The sequence below is a fragment of the Pavona decussata genome, unplaced genomic scaffold (assembly GCF_977016875.1).
Source record: "Pavona decussata unplaced genomic scaffold, jaPavDecu1.1 SCAFFOLD_152, whole genome shotgun sequence".
NCBI classification, from domain to species: domain Eukaryota; kingdom Metazoa; phylum Cnidaria; class Anthozoa; order Scleractinia; family Agariciidae; genus Pavona; species Pavona decussata.
The window spans coordinates 261,400-279,175 of record NW_028145564.1 but is presented as its reverse complement, the minus strand read 5'-3'; the positions used below and the strand labels follow the sequence as shown (position 1 = coordinate 279,175).

The window sequence follows — 17,776 nt, the reverse complement described above, 5'->3', positions numbered from 1 at the left end:
TATTTTATTGGGACTCCACAAAGAAAAATGGTGACGTAAAAAGAAAAATTCACAAACCACAAAAAGCAAGACTAGAAGCAGTTGCATTTTTCCTCACAGATAGGGTAGCGTGATATGAGAGGATGAACTAAAAAAAAGGATGGCGCAATCTTAAAATAGCAGGCGACGAAGCTGCAAGAAACGATTACGGAAGCCCTCTATCAGGCTCCATCCTTGTAATTCAGAATTTTATGTTCTGTCCCTTGCCACTCGAGGGTCACGTTATTACGAAGTTCCGCATTGCATATGTTACTACTTCTTTAGAAAACTTACGCTGTAGGGGTAACCTTTCAAATGTGGTAATATGGTGAAATAGAAAAAGTAATCAGACAAAAAACCTCAATTTGTGTTACCCTCGCCGAATCTTCTTTTTTAATTAAAATAGGGCTAAATCAAACGGAGAGTAGCGACCGTTACAAATGAATGAACTCGAATAGCGTAGTGCTTTTATTTATTTACCTCTTCTTTTCACTTTCATTTCCGTTTTTTTTTTTGCCTAACTATGATCAATATGACTGTTGCTTTTCCATTGATTTTGGTCCCATGTGTATACTTTGTTCTTATTACTTAACTGAGAAAGCCCATTCTTTATAAGCCCGGTGGAATCCCTTTGGCTTCCTCGCCATTAGTGTTTCAATAATAATAAACTAGAAATACGTGAGTCGCAAAACCTTGCGAAGCTGGGACTGGGTGGAAAGCCCTCTTTACTCGTATAATTTGTAGCATCAAATGAAGAGATTATAAGGGGCATAGGATTTTTTTTTGATGAGCATGGTCTTTTCGTAGTTCCACAGGCTAGTTTGCGGTTGAAAATCTATTTCTGGCGCGACGTAATGTACAACGGGCGTGCAGCGCTGTCGTGTTGGCTGAATTTATTTCCCACGGAAAATTATTTTACCGCGGCCACAAAACGTGTAATTTCTTCAATGCAATCTTGCACAAAAAAGATTTCTAAAAGAAAGGGAAAAGATTCTGGAGAGATAGTTCTGTATCCAGTGAATATTGATGAACATTGCAGTTGAAAATTGATCATGCACGCATATTTTTTCCGATGTATGCAAATTTTGCTCCCGACGACGCCAGACAGTCTGCCGTCATTCATACTTTGTTTTTCACTGTTGCCAGGCAACAGTGCGGACACCTTCAAAGTTTCGTTTCGATGACGTTTCGTTTCGTTCGTTTCAAATCGTGCAACTGTATGGACAAAGCTAACTGCCCATTAAAATGCAAATGCTTGGTAAAAGAAATCGTATATCAAGCAAAGTTTGCCACCAGTGACAACATCGAAACGTACGTAGGACTAACTGCCACAGAATTTAAAACCCGATGGAGAAACCACCAGCAGTCTTTTACAAACGAGAAAAAAAAGAACGACACCGAGCTTAGTAAATACCTGTGGCAGTTAAAAGAAAAGAAGAAGGAGTTTACCATCACATGGAAAATTATTGACAAAGCCAGAGCCTACACTAACATTTCAAAGCGATGCAATCTCTGCATCGCAGAGAAATTCTTTCTAATATGTAGGCCCGCAATGGCAACCTTAAACAAGCGTAATGAACTCTTGTCTACCTGCAGGCACCGAAGAAAATACATTCTTAGATACAATAGTTAAGTAAACGCGCGCGCTCGTGCATCTTTTAACATTCTGTAAGCATTCGTTTTAACGGTCAAATGTCACGCGTTCATATTGCTGATGTAGCCTTTAACGATACTTCAGTGTGTATGGAGATTAACTGAGGAGTGGATCAACCTTGCGTTGATCTACGAAACAAATTTGTATTATGATCCATATGTGCTCAAATTAAGTAGTCCAGCTACTTCTTTATATATATATATATTTTTTTTTTTTTTGGGGGGGGGGGGGACGTCATTAAAAGCCGAATAGATACGCTTTGTACTTGAAAGATGCGAGCGGTTGATTTACTCTTTGGATATATTGAGATTTTTGCATCGTCATCTGACAAGTTTCAATTTTTTGTTCCCAGTGCTGGGTTGATTTGAGTATTTTAGAAGACACTTAAATGTCTCCTGTCTCACATATGCATGTATTCCAGGAAAAAAATGTTTTGCAGTGAATGCAGGTCCATTTCCAAAGTGATCTTTACTGGAATTTATTGAGTGGGTTTATTACTGCTAGTTATACCCCGTGACCAGACCGTGTCCTAGACTGTAAGGCCATGATTAAATATATAATCATAATCATAATAAACGTTTGTTCGCATCATATCCACTAGGTGACCATTCGTTTCCGAAGACCAAAACACGACTTCTTAAAATCACTTATAGAAAAAGTTAAATCTAGGTTGCAGAAAATAAAAATAAAAATTAGATAATAACAACAATAAAAATAAAATAAAAAAAACTAATTTTCAACTGCTAAAATCAATCAATAATCATGATTATCACGCAATTTTACATTTGTACACTCCACCTAATGTTGCTTTCTTTTCCAGACAGGGAATTCAATGATTGTGCGGCCATGTATTTGAAAGTGTCTGATTCTCTTGGATCGTATTAGGTAGGATAAGATAGGGGCGCATGGATTGAACTTTTTCAGCGATCATTGATAAGCATCTCACAAATACCATCAGCAATAAAAAACCCAAAACAAAACAAAACAAAGCTGCATGGAACCCAAGGAAAAATAAACTTATGCGCGAAAACTGGAAGTTGTCCTACCCACCTGGTATGACTTTCTCACTGAGATTGTATCCATGTATATCCATGGGCTGCCCAAGACCGGTAATGAAAGCAGTGACATCACCACCGTTTTCTTTGTTTGCTCGGTAAACATTGTCCCTTTGCCAGTCAGTCCAATACAAGTAATCTCCAAGCAGTGTCAGTCCAAAGGGATGAGGTAAGACAAAAGAAGAACTCATTAACACCACCCTGTTATTTGTGGTCAGATCCAAGTACTCCAGCTTGTGATAGCTGCCATCCACCCAGTACAGGCGGTTTTTTTGCTTGTCAAGTGTCAAACCATTTGGCCATTGCAATCCTGAATTCACTACAACACCACGCTGTTTTCCAGCCATGGTAGCCTTTTCTATCTTTGGAAAAGATCCCCAGTCTGTCCAATACATGATGCTATGAAAATATAATAACGTTCAATACGATATATTTTGGCTTCACTAAAAATGTTTGACTGGTACCTGAGGCTATATCGCCTCATATGAAAATTGCTGGTTTTTGAGAAAGCTTCAATGTTGTAGTCTGTCAAGTACTTCACTCAGGCCCAGTCTTCACTAATCCGAATGAACATGAAAACTCATCCTTTTTGCATCAGTTTGGCGTTTCTACCGCGATAAAACGGAGTTTTCGACCACACCTCCTCTTTTAAAATGCGAATCTCCAGGGCCCAGCCAGTAGAGGGTACTCCATAGAAAAGTTCAGTGTCCTATCAAATCTTTTTCGGGCTAGTTGGGACAGGGGTTTCAGAAGCAACCGACAAATAAGGTAATAGAGCTTTCTGTCGAAAGTAATTTGGTAATTGCTTTGATCCTGCTTTTACTTCGCGCTGTGATTGGCTGGCATAACTCACGTCACTTCTCAGCCGATGAGAAGCAAAATCAAAACCAATCGTGACTTGCTCTCCGACGACTTTTCCCGCGCTTGGCGCCGATTACATGCATTTGCTCTGGATTTGATCGGATCCTTTTGCTGTTTGGTCCCTCGTGATTAGCCAGAGCAATTAATTTGGTTTTGGTTATGACACTCATGTAAAAACCGCTCTATGACATCTACTAGTAAACCCATTTTAGAGAACGCAAACTAGTACCCCAAAAGAGTCACAAAGAAATTATAATTAGTATAGAGAATTGAGAGAAACGATAGAAAACATATCGACTGCGAGGGAACGAAAACGTTTTTGGAGATAATATATTACTCATAACAAAATAGAGAAGACTACTTAATAAACTAACTTTAAATATAAATCAAAACCGCCATAGACTTTCTTGCGATTAAAATTTCAAAAACGTTATAAGGCATGACAGCTTTTATTTCAAATTAAACCGAGGTTGCTTTTGAAAAGGGGAGATTAAATCAATGCTGACCATTCGTAAAAGTACTTCACAAGTCACTTTACAGCTATTTCAGAGTTGTGTGCTTATTGGCCTAGCCTTTGAGTAGAAGCAAGGCAGGAGTTGACTTTGTTTTGAAACAAACCTCAAGGAGTTTCACTTTGACATGTAAATGTCATATGAAAAGTAGTGAAGTTTGTACAAAAACAGAGGCAACACCAGCCTCGCTTCCACTCAAAACCCAGGCCAGTAAGCAAAACAACGGCTAAATGGGCTATTCCTACTCAAAGAAAGTGATACAAACCCCTGACTAACATCCAATATAATATCTCTTGGCTCATCTAGGCCGCTTGTTATGAGAGATTTGCGATAAGAACCGTCCAGTTTGGAGACTTCCAGTTTGTTGGTTCCCGTATCAGTCCAGTAAAGGTTCCTCCCAACAGGATCTACTGCTAATCCATCCGGTGTTTGTACGTTTTGGTGAAAAATAATTTCTTGCATAGAGCCATTCAGAAACGACCGAGAGATTGTGTTCCTTATTACATCTGTCCAGTAAACTCTGTCCTCTACAAAATCGTAATCAAGGGCAACGGGACGACTTATAATGCTTGATGATATAGGCACAGAAGTGACTAGTCCAGCATCATGAGGGGGAACCTTCAGTATATTAGCATTGGAAGCATCTGCAAACACCAAAAACTGCCGAAGAGCTGAAAAAGAATATTAATAATTTCACTATCTTAAAGCAAATTTATTGCGTTTTGTTACGTTCTTAAGAATATAAATGTTATAAGTGGAGTAGAGATTTCTTAGCAGAACTGATGTATGCTAGCGTTTTCACATCCAGGGCATGGTGCTAAAGGAACACCGCAAGACAATTAAGAAAAATTTTCGTTATGTTGTTGTCATTAAATTAGATTCAATTATTTTTTTCCATTTTTGAGAGAAAATCAGCGTTAACTTAGTTTATGAACAACTAGGTTCTGACTTAAACTGTTCCTTTAAAGTTGCAGCCGTGTTACATAAAATACTGTTTACTTTTATCTTGATATAAAGCACCTTGGCATATTTTCCCATCAATGTCAAGGACTAGACCATCTGAGCATGAGCACTTTCGTCCAAATGGCGTAAGCAAGCAAAGCTGACTGCATCCACCGTTGTTGTTATTACATTGGTCCGTAACTGTAAAAGACAGGTCAGTGTTAATGCTAGTTGGCAACAAGCGCAAATACAACAACAAACACACTACGCAAGTGTTTCCTTCATTAAAGCATCCATTCAGTACCATGGGCACCATTAAATTTTTGATTCATTTTGTAAATAAGAGAATAAAGAGGCCTGTTTCTGGACAAAAAAGAAGAGAACTTTCGATGTTAACCAACCTCAAGAGTATTAGAGCTATGACTATAAAAGTTGGACAGTCTACAGCAAATCTAGAACTGTTTCCTTTGAGGTCCGCAAGATAGGGCATTAACGCCTTATGACGTGAAAACTACATCATTAATCCTAAACAGCTGCCATTTTGGATCAGCCATAAAGGTATTTCTCGATTTCTCTAAAACTTCAGGAAACACTACACGCTTACTCCAAGTTAACAACACAAATAACAAACGCCAAATTTGTATAAATTGCAAAAGTAACGAGGATAAACCTTAAACTTCGTAAAACAAATTTCGTGAAGCATTTTCCTTAAAATCTCATTACCATGGAAATCACAAGTGACGAGAACAATAAAATATTAACTTAATTGTTGCCCGATAATTTTAAGAAAAGTCAAAAAGTTTGGTTCAATATAATTAAAAGTAGTAATGAACGTTTAAAGTTAGCATGGCAATTCAGTGGTGCCCCACCCCACCCCTAACCGAAGTAAGGTTGACCTACCCGGAATAACTGTTATGTTCTTGTCATAGGCATGAATCAACATTGGCCGAGACTGGGTTGACAAGACTTTTACCACGTCTCTTCCTGTTGTTCTGTCTGCCCGGTAGATGCCATAGAAATACCAGTCAGTCCAGAAGAGGTGATTTTCATAAAGTGCCAGACCAATCGGACTTCTTAGATAAAATTGCCCGTATGATGAAATTATTTGTCTCCGAGTGTTTGTTGAAAACTCGTAAACTTCCAGTTTTTCGTAAAACCGGTCGATCCAGTAAAGCCAGTTATTTGTTAAATCCAATGAAAGTCCATTAGGGTAGTAGAGTCCTGAGTCAATGACAACGGACCTCCTCTGACCGTTCATGTCTGCTTTCTCGATTCTTTCGTAAATTCCCCAGTCTGTCCAGTACATGTATCTTTTTTCCCAAAAATAATAAGATTATATGATTAGTAAAATTAGATAGAAAAATACATTTACTGGCTGTTACCATCTCATATTTACGTATCACTTCACCCCTTAACGCATGGCAACTTGAATTGCCTAAAGCCTAAAACGCCATAACAAAATCTATCACCGACTGAGATTCAATATGCCTCGTTGCAACAGCGACGAGGAGAAAGTCGAATCCAATCAATATAACGGCGTTGCATGCCATACACTTGCCACTCGACAAAGTTTCTTTTTCAATTTTATGACAACTTCTTAACATCCTTTTAAAAAGGACGCTTTGGGAGCTTTCGTTCCAACCCACCAATCATAACACAAGCACCCTAGGGGGAAGATCGCCGGTGGAACTTTCGTCTTCAGCTACAGTTCACATCTTCTCCTCCAACAGTTGTTAACAGAGTTGTTAAGTTTGGTTGGCCAGTTGGATAAGAAAGAAATCATGCAAAACGTCGTCAAAAAGAGTTGAAAAATTCAGCTACAGTTTCCAGCTACAGTTCACATCTTCTCCTCCTACAGTTGTTAAGTTTGGTTGGCCAGTTGGATAAGAAATCATGCAAAACCTCGTCAAAAAGAGTTTCAAAAAATTTCTCCAATTAATCAAATATTCTGTCCATTGGTAACGATACGGCATTGTAATTAATCTGCATGTTTTGGCGGATTGGTCACCGATCGATTTCCAAGGTAGAATTTTCAAGGGAATTTAGACTTTAATATTCGTTTGGTATTAGTAAGTTTTCATACCCTCTTGTAACATCCAAAGCAATATCCCTTGGATCTTGCAAATTACTGCTAAATAGAATCCTCCTGTACAGTCCGTTCAAAGAAGCAACTTCAATTGTCTCTTCTGTGTTGTCTGTCCAATATATGTTCTGGCCGAATGGGTCTACGGCAAGTCCGAACGGACTTCGTACACGAGAGGAAATAATAGTCTCTTGAGAAGATCCGTTCAGAAATGCTCTGGAGATTGTGTCAAGTGTCACATCTGTCCAGTAGACTTTTTCGTCTTGGAAATTATAATCGAGAGCTGCAGGCGTTGAGGGTCTGTTTCTTAAGCGAATTCTTAATGACGTGTTAGTATCAACTCCCAATGGCAGCTGCCTCATGTTATTTCCCTCGGCAAAAAGAAGAAACCTTGAGAACTCTGAAATAAAAGGACAGCAAGTGCTTATGAGTTGGTAAGAAAGGTAGGAAAAATTGCACGTAAGTGTTTAACTGACCTAACTTTAGGGCTTTACTTTGTATTGATTTTTTTCTTCAGTAATAACATAATGAGTGACCTCAAGCAGTTTAAGGCCTGGGTTTGAAGGGTGTTCAGAAATTATGAATGATCCCCTATATCTTCGGTTTGTCTGCCTAAAACAGGATGAAATTTTCCCTGAATATTATACTTGATGTTTTCTTTTGCCTTAACGTATAATTTTGATCACGTGACATATCACGTGACCAAAAAATGAGCATTTCGTAAATCGGCGATATGGCGGCGAATTTTCTTTATAAAGATAATTGAATTAGTGTTTCTGAAGCAGATTTTAAATATTTAACTTTCTACGTTTGGAATGACTGTCCTTAAGGTTTTAAATTGGAGAAATTAACGATCAAAGGTTGAATTGTGGACTAAAAAATGACCTTTGCCCTGATAATTTTTTTCTGGAGAACAATGGACGATCATTCCAAACGTGAAGCGATGGAGATATTTAATCTTTATTAGAAACGCGTTTTTGTTTGATGTTATCTCTTAAAACCGTCGCCTACCTGTCAAATCTTTGCTTTTTTCACAAAAATGATCACGTGACATGTCACGTGATCTATAGCACTACTTATTATGCTTAGAAATTTTCAGAATGATGAGATCTTTTTATCTTCCAAATTTCAGTTCAGTGCCATTGAATTTGTTAAAGTTATCTAGAATAAACCATTTTTCCTCTTAAAAGCCCTTGACCCAGGCCTTAAACTGCTTGAGACAACAGTCAAGGTTCAGTTTCAAACTTCAAAATTGCAACTTTATTTACAACAATCTTTCTTCTTAAAGAGATTCTTATAACAAATGCACCGGGTTACACGTCGTAATTTAAACAAAGCAATCTAAATTCTGAATTGTCCCAAAGTTCTCTCAGGGTTTAAAAGGCCAATTCCTATTTATTTTCCATAAAAGCCAAACAAATGTACGTTAAGGTTACGTTATTCGTACTTATGTCAAAATAACCACATGCCAGATTAACCTTCTGTCAAAACAACATTTCAAACGGCTACGTGATCAGCTGGAGCACACAGGCGCTCTCTTATTAAAATGTTATGAAGGCAGATATTGTCTTGTTACCTGTTTGACAAGTTTTTCCATCAGATTTCAAAGGAAGGCCATCGGGGCATGCGCACTGATATCCATTAGGAGTCAACAGGCATAAGTGACTGCAGCCACCGTTATTTACTTTGCATAGTTGGTTACCTAAAACAATGACGGATACAATGTACCTTACGTATTAGATTTATCATTAATTGGCATTTCTTTGGCCCAGCAGCTTTCAAGAGTTCCCTGTAGTGTCGACTGGACTGAATAGGAAATTTTTGGAAGCAAAGCGAAGTTAAGGGTGATTTCACAAAAACGCTGATACAAATCAGGCGAATGCCTTTCTTTCGCAAAAACGAAAGATCGGTTGGAAACTTGGCGTAAACCACTGGATGAGAGGATTATTCAAGGAAATTATTCCATTTTTCAAAAATAAGGCTTAAGTCATTTCTACCGTCCTTGGTGTTCCTGTGAAATATACGGCTGAAAAAAGAAAAAGATCTAAATGTTTTTTGGTAACGAAAGGAAAAGATTGTGTATATTATTTTTCACACAGCAGTGCTCACGAAATTTTAAAAACCGTATACTCTTGTTTACCTGCAGAAGCAGGTTGCCTTGACTGGTGAAGTAATGCTACGCCAAACACCCGGTCGGTTGTCAAAATTCCAAAGCCACCTATATAAGCTGCAGTTGTCCAATTAAGTTTTTCGATGGAATCAGTATTCCAGTCGCTCCAATACAGGACGTCATCGTACACAGTGAAGTCAAAGGGATGTATGTCGTAAGACGGACGAATGGGATTTGTTATTTGGCGTCTGTTATTCCCATTCAAGTCAGTGGAATCAATAGCGTCAATCCATGCGTCAATCCAATAAATACGGTCTTCTGTATAATCCACAAAAATTGAATTTGGCCAGTTCTGATTAGAGTCACTAAGATCAACAAGGACTGTTCGGTGAGGCCCAGCAAGACTTGCTCGCTCAATTTTGGGAGGTGAGCCCCAGTCTGTCCAGAACATCAACCTGAAATTGAAAACAAGTCGTAGTCACTAATCATAATGTAGCAACAGACAGAAATTCACCTGGATTGGCCTAATATGCCTTCTTTGACCTTCGTCTTAATATTAAATTGTTCTTACCAACCAAACCAAGCAATACATCCAACCATCTGTCAGTTCCTTCCTCCATCGATCTGTCCGACGGTCTATCCACCAAACAACCAACCAAACATCCTTACATCCATCCATCTGTCCGTCCGTCGTCTACCCATCCATTCATCCTCCCACACACCCTCTCAATCCGTGTATAAAAGTCCGTTCCGATTTAAAGTTATTAAATTTTAAACAAATCAATTGTTTTTTAAAGAATTTTTCAATAAATTGAGATAGATAATTTATTAAAGTAGCTGGCAATAGCAGTTTTAATTGTCTTCTAGATGCCTTTGTTCGAGTTTCGCGACAAATGTGCTCACGCTCGTTTTCCCGCCATTTTTTCGCTACCTTAGTGTATGTTGTTTCTTTCCCGATTTTGTTGTTATTCTCTGATTTTTGCCCCGAACTTTCTGTTTTCTAAATCTATCACGAACATGAAGTCAGGCATTGTTTATGCTAGAGCTTAAGCAGCCATACTACAATCATCTGGTCATTCAGTAAGAGAAATCGCTAAAGTTTTTAACAAGACTGAACATTGGTTGAACAAGTGGTCGAAACTAGAGAGTGCTTCGAAGACAAACAAAGAAGCGACCGACCGTCTGTTTTGACCAATTTTGCTTAAAAATCCACCGAGAAAGCGAACTACAAACGGAACAATTCAACCAGGAAGATTACCAAGAATCTTCAGCAGAAAAATATCGAAGTTTCGAGCATAACGGTGCGGTGTGGAGATACATGACTAGATAAGGATGAAAGGCTTTCAAGTGAAAGAAAATATCTCTGCAATGGCATGTTGAGCGAAAAGCAAAGGAAAGCCCGTTTGAGATTCGCCAAGAAATACGCGAAGCTGACAGCATAGAATTGGGACAATATTTAATTCACAGATGAGTGTCCTAAATATCTATTCCATAACCCAAATCCAAAAACGATGTCGAATGGAGCTCGCAGGAATGTGATGTTTCTCCAGCTTTCTAAGTGAAGCAAAGTGTGATGGTACGGGGTGGCATGACGGGTCGTGGGCTCACAAAGTTACACACGCTACCCACAGGCTAAACATTAACTTTTGAGTACTACATTAACCAAATCCTTAAGAAAGAGGTGAAACTGGTAACATCAAGGCGTCAGGTGACAGGTGGATTGATAGAGAGGAAGTTGTTTAGCTCAAAGAAAGAGATGACACTCGTTAAAGATGGAGCACCGGCTCACACTTCAAAGGCAACTCGGACATGGTGTCAAAATAATTTACCAAACTTTATAGCCAAGGATCGATCGATGGCTGGCCAGCGAACTCTCTTGATCTCAACCCCATTGAGAACATCTGGAGTATCATTGACGAAACAACGTAAAAAGATTCAGCCCACAAAACGATGAAAGATCTAAAAAGACGACTAGTACGCTTTGCATGGAAAAATGTGACTCCTGACATGCTAGAGGAACTCGCAGATTCTATGTCTATGCGCATAGAAAATGTCATTAAAAATAAAGCTGTGCATTCTGGCTACTCATAACTTGAATGATCGAATAAAACATAAGCAAAAAGATAATATGTCTAATTTTTAAAGTAGTTTAGTGAGGTAGTTTAAATAAATTACGAAACGTTAAAATAAAATAAATCAGAACGAAGTTTTGAAACCTCTGTAGATAGCCGTTTACACTGTAATTCAAAATTGAAGATTCATAGACACGTTGTAATATCTAACCCAAGGATAGTTTATGCCACTTACCCTTTCTTTGGATACAGCGCTATTCCACGTGGCTTGTTTACATCCTCCACGAAAAGTAGCTTTCTTTGTTTTCCATCGAGTGAAGCAACTTCAACTCTGCTGTTACTGTAGTCTGCCCAGTATATTAATTTACTCTCCCATTCCACAGCGAGACCATCGACAATACCGAGGTCGTCTGTAATGATGTCCTCGATATTCCCACTGCTGAGGCTCATTCGTTTGATAACACGACGGTTAATGTCACTCCAGTAGATCATTTTTTCGTTAACATGGACATCAAGGGCCACTGCTCGACTTAGGTTTGACACAAGGTGAACAACTCTGGAGGTCGATAACTCAATAGCGTTGATCTGTGAAGTCGCACTGTATATCAAGCAAGGTTCAGAGCAATTTTTTTTTGCTCCTGGGTGGGAAAAAAGAAATAAGTTGCTATTGATAATCTCAAACCCGTCACCTTATGGACACCTGTTTAATATGCAGATCTTTGTTAGTGTAGAGGAAGGTCTTACGTAATAGATTTACCGCAGCAGTTATAACAAATAGTAATAATAATAATAATAATAATAATAATAATAATAATAATAATAATAATAATAATAATAATAATAATAATAATCTGATATGTGATATCATCCTTGCCTTTTTGATGTGTACATAAAAGAGGTTAGAGTATACATTTTGCACTCCCACAGCCAAACAACAAGTAACATCAACAACAAGCCTTATTACCAAAGAAAAAAGTTAACAAAGTTTAACTTAATTTACAACATAATATATTTATACAATAGAGGTAACATTTACTGAGAATAACTGAAAAACTTATCGAGCTGAGTGACACTAAACAATGTTTAAATATAGAAGGTAGGTGGGCACTAAAGCTTGAGCAAAGCAATGTTGATTAATTATTAAAAAAAAGAAGAGGAAAAAAAATAAATAAATAAATGCCAGTTGAAAACTCACGAACAGTAAGACTGTAAGACGTTTAACTTGACTTTGTTTTTAATCGTTTTGAAGGGGAGGTGTTTAATGCTTTCGTCAAGGTGATTCCAAACTTTAACAGCTGCAAAGCGAGTGTTGAATCGTGTTATGTAGCTAGTAGGTCAGAAATGCTATGATGTAAAAGGCATTCACAGTACTTTTGACGAGCCTGATCATACACATGCAGGTGATTTATTTCATATAATTATACTCTAGCTGAGTCCCACAGCCGCTTCTTCTTCTTCTTCTTCTTCTTCTTCTTCTTCTTCTTCTTCTTCTACTTCTTTTGCACCCAATTCCCCCAAATAATCTTTTTTGCAGGCTTAGCTTTCAGTCGACTTGCTCAGTTCTTATATCAAGGTTCGTTTCGTTGAAAGGTCTGTCCGGGAGGCCTTGGGCGCCGCCTCAGAAATTCGGACAAATTTTGATGAAGACGTGCAATTTCTTTGGCAAAATGTGACCTTAAACTTTTGCAACACTGGAACATCCCCTTTAAGGTGCAATGTAAGAGCAGGCTAGCATTTTCGAAAAGCCAAAGTCAGCTTGGAAATTTTAAGATCCTTAAGTAACCTTCCTAAGCGTCCGAACACTAACTTGAAGCTGTACTTATGAGGTTACCCAAAATTTCCTTTAAATAACCTTTAAACGATTAGGGAACAGAAGTAACATCATTTTGTTTGAGTATGTTGTATAAAAGTTCCCGTTGGGTGCCTCGTTAGACGTGCCACAAGTCGACTTAGCTACCAAAGACGCAAAGCATGAAGTTGATCGCTATTGAGACGTTTTCCATACGACTGGACTCCATGAACTGAACGGAATTTAAGATAGTCTAGGAGCCCTTGCTATGTGCCGATAAACGAGCCTTTGCCTTTGATGAACTTACTAAACGGATATTGATTTGCTAAGCCTTGATGCTGGCTTGCTTCAGAATTCTGTCAACGGCAATTAGTCGAATGCCTCACAAAATTGAAGAAAACATTGAAGAACCATAATATCAAGCCTTGAAAGGGAAATGTGAAAGTCAGACGAACTTAAAGGGAACAGCTAAAATGTTTCGCCGACACGAACATGCGGAGTATTAAGGATTGCATCAAATAAAACCTTTCGCGTTTACATAATAATTCCTTTTTTAATGAGGCACGTACACCGCCGACAGACGACTTAATGGGAAAGACGGAGATCTGAAGTGATCAACCCAAGCCATGCTACAAAAAGGTTTTGATGTTCAAATTTGAAGCTTTTCTTTGCACTGTTTAAGGAAAAAATTATGGAACAACAAAACCTATGAAAAATAATAACTTCCATCAAAATTCCGAAACTGATTAATCTAATGGACGTAGGACTCCATTGTAAAGATGCTATCAGTAGATCGCGCAGTTTAAACAAACAACTTGACTTCAAGTAACCTTTCTTTTATTTTCAGAGCAGTGTTTATCCTATCGTTTCCCTCAAATTTGCATAATTTGTAGCCATAAAAACAGTCTTCACGCTTCGGTTTTCTCTTGCCTGGCAAAAAGCCCAACGCAATGTCTTCAAAAGGACGCATGACCGGGATGAATGTGTTTCAAGCGTGGTTTGATTATCATGTTTACTTTTATTTAAACTTTCTATATACAAGCGACTTAATAGATGAATCTATCCTTCTATTATATAATCTGTTAAAAACTGGATTATTGGATGAAACAGTTCCAGTGTTTTGATTGGCTTAGTTGCCAGGGAATATGAAATTTATACCATAAGTTTGGAGCGAGAAATACTGAGTAGCCATTAAATCGTTTTCTGGTTGTTTCTGAAAATGAGGCCAACAAGATCTAGCAATATTTTAAGTGCCAACTCAACTAGCAACTCGTTGTGTTAATCAAACTTTTTAATTAGCAATTTTGTAGATGAAGCGTTATGAACCTATCAATCAAACTTTACTCTATCAATCTTAATACGCTTTAAATAACATTAATTGAAACAGATAATGGACCTTGGTCTTTCCAAAATCGATTGCTTCTCAATTTGTTTTGGCAGTTCAAATCTATTTATATCCCACAAGACCATTGAAGTAAAATACCGTCTGCTTCATTCCCAGATCGGATGAGAAGGCCTTTGTGTTAGCTGACCCATTTCAATCTGTTCGTATTCTTTAGCTTAAAATGTAACTCGCAGAAAATTTTAGGGAACGGAACCTCTTTCCCGGAATTTCCGAACTACTTCTGTTGGCTTTGAAATAAGTATCTGCCCGTTCGAAAACAATAGGAATTATCTTTTCATACTATTTTGACAAGATCTTCAACTGTAGTGTGAACGTTAAAACAAAGGATTGTGCACGGTCGCGGCCATTCCAACATAAATTGCAGCACCATTGTTTTCATGGCAAGGTTTCATAACTAGTCCCTCAATTAACTATAGTTTTATTCGCGTTGTAAGCAAACTTTTACAGCATAAAACAACTAAATAATCATTACTTCTCCATCTCTATCGAGATTTTAAAGGAATTCTGTTGGTCATATTCTTTGAGAGGGAGGGTATGGCGCCTTTTGAGTTTATCCGATAAATTAACTCAGTCGTAAAGAGTAACATAAAAAAGATAGAGAAAACCAGAAAACAGTTTTCCGAGAAAAACTGGATTTCAGCGGCTACAGAGTAACATAAATAAAGCGTCCTGTGTGATATAAATAATGCCGTGCTTCTCGCTCAGTCATTTGTATGTTGGATCACAAGAGAGTGTGATCTCCAAATTAACGTGAAATATTTTTGGAATGTTGTTTTACTTTGAAAGAACATTAACGAAGAACAAGGCATGCACTATTATTTTTTTTAATAATCCAAGGAAAGATGGTATGGAAAGACAAATAACTTGTTAAATAAACCAGGGCCTGGAGATGGAGTCAAATATATGACGGAAGCTTAAACTGGGTCATCGCCAGTTATACACCTGAGTGCAAAAATCCTTCATTTCGGGACCGTAAGCTTTGTAAAATTACTTCTTCAACAAGATGCTCATCGGTCTATTTCAGGTTTATGAAGCTAGCTTATGCCTTTGGTCTTTAATCGTGATCTCTAAAGGGAAGTCAACTTTTGAGATCTTAATCTATTACTAGTTGATTTTTTGTATGATTAAACACCACTCCCTTTAATTGTAAATTGGATTGTTTTGCGCATTTGTGGCGTTGGAAGTTTGAAACTTGCAACGTTTAGCTTTATCTATATAAACAATATTCAAATACAGTATGTTAGCTCAGTAACCATGTAAACACTTACCTTCTGTTAAAGAAAGCAAAAATAAAACAGTGGTCACAAATAAAACGTCTTTTGCCATAGCCGTTCCTTCTGTGAGCATTCCAGAGCCGCTGAACCGATTAAAACCCTGTTGCAAACAAGCAGCGCTGGTTAGTCAAGTTTTATTTTCGGAGAAAGGTGAAAAAATTATTTCAATCTATAAGCAGACAAGATTTAATCCGAAATCTAACCAGCAAATGATAATTAGAATCAGCTAAACTGGCGCATACCTGTGCAGAAAGATCACTAACATTTTTCTTTTTTTTTTTTTTTTAATGTTTATCTATCCGCGCAAATGACATCTTGATCAATGCAACAAGACACTTTAAATTAACTACCTTACGTAAATTAATATGCTGCCGGTATACAAAAATCGGAGGAATTAATTAATTTGAATAGCACATTTACTGTAATTCTTACTTCGCGTTCAGTGCCAAAATGCAACTGATGAATACCATCCATATGCATATCGCATCAGCTGCTACTAGCGACATTTGCATGTATGGATTACAATTACTTAGTATCGAAATCAACCCACCTCGCAAAAGAGTTAATAAATTTTCAGATTGTTACTACCGTTTTTCTTTTGCGCTGCAATAAGTTGGTCACAACAAATGTGAACAATTAAAAGCAGTGTCCATAGTTAGATTTTGTCAGAATATGAAACTCCAGGAAATCTTGTTGAGTTTGAGTCCACCATATGATCGGTTTCCGTTTAGTGATGTTTAAAGTCTAAATGTTGTGTATGCTCTGGGTAGTTCACGGTTATACGTCAATGTCACTATCTTTACGGATTGTTTGGGCATTTGTTAAACTTTCTGCCATAATAGAGATTGGCATTATCGATACATACCTTCTCAGTGACTTAGATCATTGCGAAATAAGAGCAATTGGCCTGTGCTATCCAAGAAAGAAGAAGAACACAATCGGTTATGTGCATTAGAATACGTGCCTCAGCTCATACAATCGACGTTGTCTAGTTTGTGAAACTCTGCGACATTATAGTAAACACCGTCTGGAGGCAAACAATGAACTTTGTCTAAAAACATTTCCTCCTTGCGTGCACAGACTTGTCCAATGGCCCATAATGCTTTCTGTTTCAACTCACCAATCAAATGCTAGAGCCAGGGAGAACGGAAGCACCAACTTATTTATGCGGACCTTGGGGGTAAACCGTACCCGGCCTGTGACGTCATCCGATTTTGGCGATGTGATATGTTTTTGACAGACCCAATTAGTGCAACAGAGAGAGAGAGAGAGCTCCGAATACACACATGCGACAGTAAAATTGGACTTATCGCTTTTGAGTGTGGCCACAAAACTAGAGGTTTTTTAACTCAACAAATCTAATAAAAATTTCCTTTAGCTTAACACTAATTCCAAAGTTTCCCAGCAGAAAGAGAGAAGAGCAAAGGCTCTGCTAAATTAAAATATAATATAACCAAAAGACAAGTCCGTCGCGAAGGATTAACGAATAACAACTATCGACATTTTGTGTTCTGCGCATGTCCGGGCAAATTCTTTCAACCTAGTATAACGGAAAAAAAACTACTCTAACTGCAACCAGTATTTTAGGAGGTTTGGCTGCAATTCATCGTCACTGGGATCAAAATGTACTTTTGGCATAAATTGAAATGTTTTGGTAGGCGCTCGTCGAAACAAGCTTCATTTAGTTTGCATTTTAATTGGAAACCTGTTTGACCGGCAAGAAACAGTTTCAAGACTGCATTTAAACACTTAATGAGAAGATCTTGAGGACAACCCTTAAGGAGCTTTGGATAAATCAATAACATACTGTCTGTAAAAACAGAGTCTTCCATGCGTGACAGCTGGAAGGAAAGAAAAACAGCGGCAATCTATGAACACAGCATGTTATTCTACCAAAATGAGACACTCTAAGTGTACGTGCCGTTTCGGTACCTTCAAGCGTCTCTTTGTTTCGCCTATGTACTGTTTGCCATTGTATCGTGTAAATGAAATTTTTTGTGG

At 37.9% G+C, this 17,776-nt stretch overlaps 1 protein-coding gene across 2 annotated transcripts; it reads right to left on the bottom strand.

Annotated features, from left to right (window-relative positions):
• Positions 1-2,699: 2,699 nt before the first annotated feature.
• On the bottom strand, positions 2,700-16,823 carry LOC146466186 (low-density lipoprotein receptor-related protein 4-like). 2 transcript variants are annotated; one of them, XM_085127685.1, is made up of 10 exons: positions 16,641-16,823; positions 15,766-15,875; positions 11,543-11,942; positions 9,266-9,690; positions 8,702-8,827; positions 7,126-7,525; positions 5,943-6,352; positions 5,121-5,243; positions 4,366-4,771; positions 2,700-3,126 (listed from the first exon to the last, which is right to left on the bottom strand). In XM_085127685.1, the coding sequence occupies exons 3-10, from the start codon at positions 11,797-11,799 to the stop codon at positions 2,715-2,717; spliced, it is 2,559 nt and encodes an 852-aa protein (XP_084983811.1). In that variant the 5' UTR covers positions 11,800-11,942; positions 15,766-15,875; positions 16,641-16,823; the 3' UTR covers positions 2,700-2,714. The 2 variants fall into 2 exon arrangements, with proteins under 2 accessions (XP_084983811.1, XP_084983810.1); XM_085127684.1 differs by having other exon boundaries at positions 11,543-11,945; positions 15,770-15,875.
• Between the last annotated feature and the right edge of the window lie 953 nt (positions 16,824-17,776).

Coding starts and splice junctions, on each gene's coding strand:
- LOC146466186 (XM_085127684.1), bottom strand. CDS start 15,848: ATGCTCACAGAAGGAACGGCTATGGCAAAAGACGTTTTATTTGTGACC. Junction 9,691..11,542: donor GCGCTGTATCCAAAGAAAGG/GTAAGTGGCATA, acceptor TTTCAATTTCAG/GTTGATGTTCTGGACAGACT. Junction 4,772..5,120: donor TGATGGGAAAATATGCCAAG/GTGCTTTATATC, acceptor ATTCTTTTTCAG/CTCTTCGGCAGTTTTTGGTG.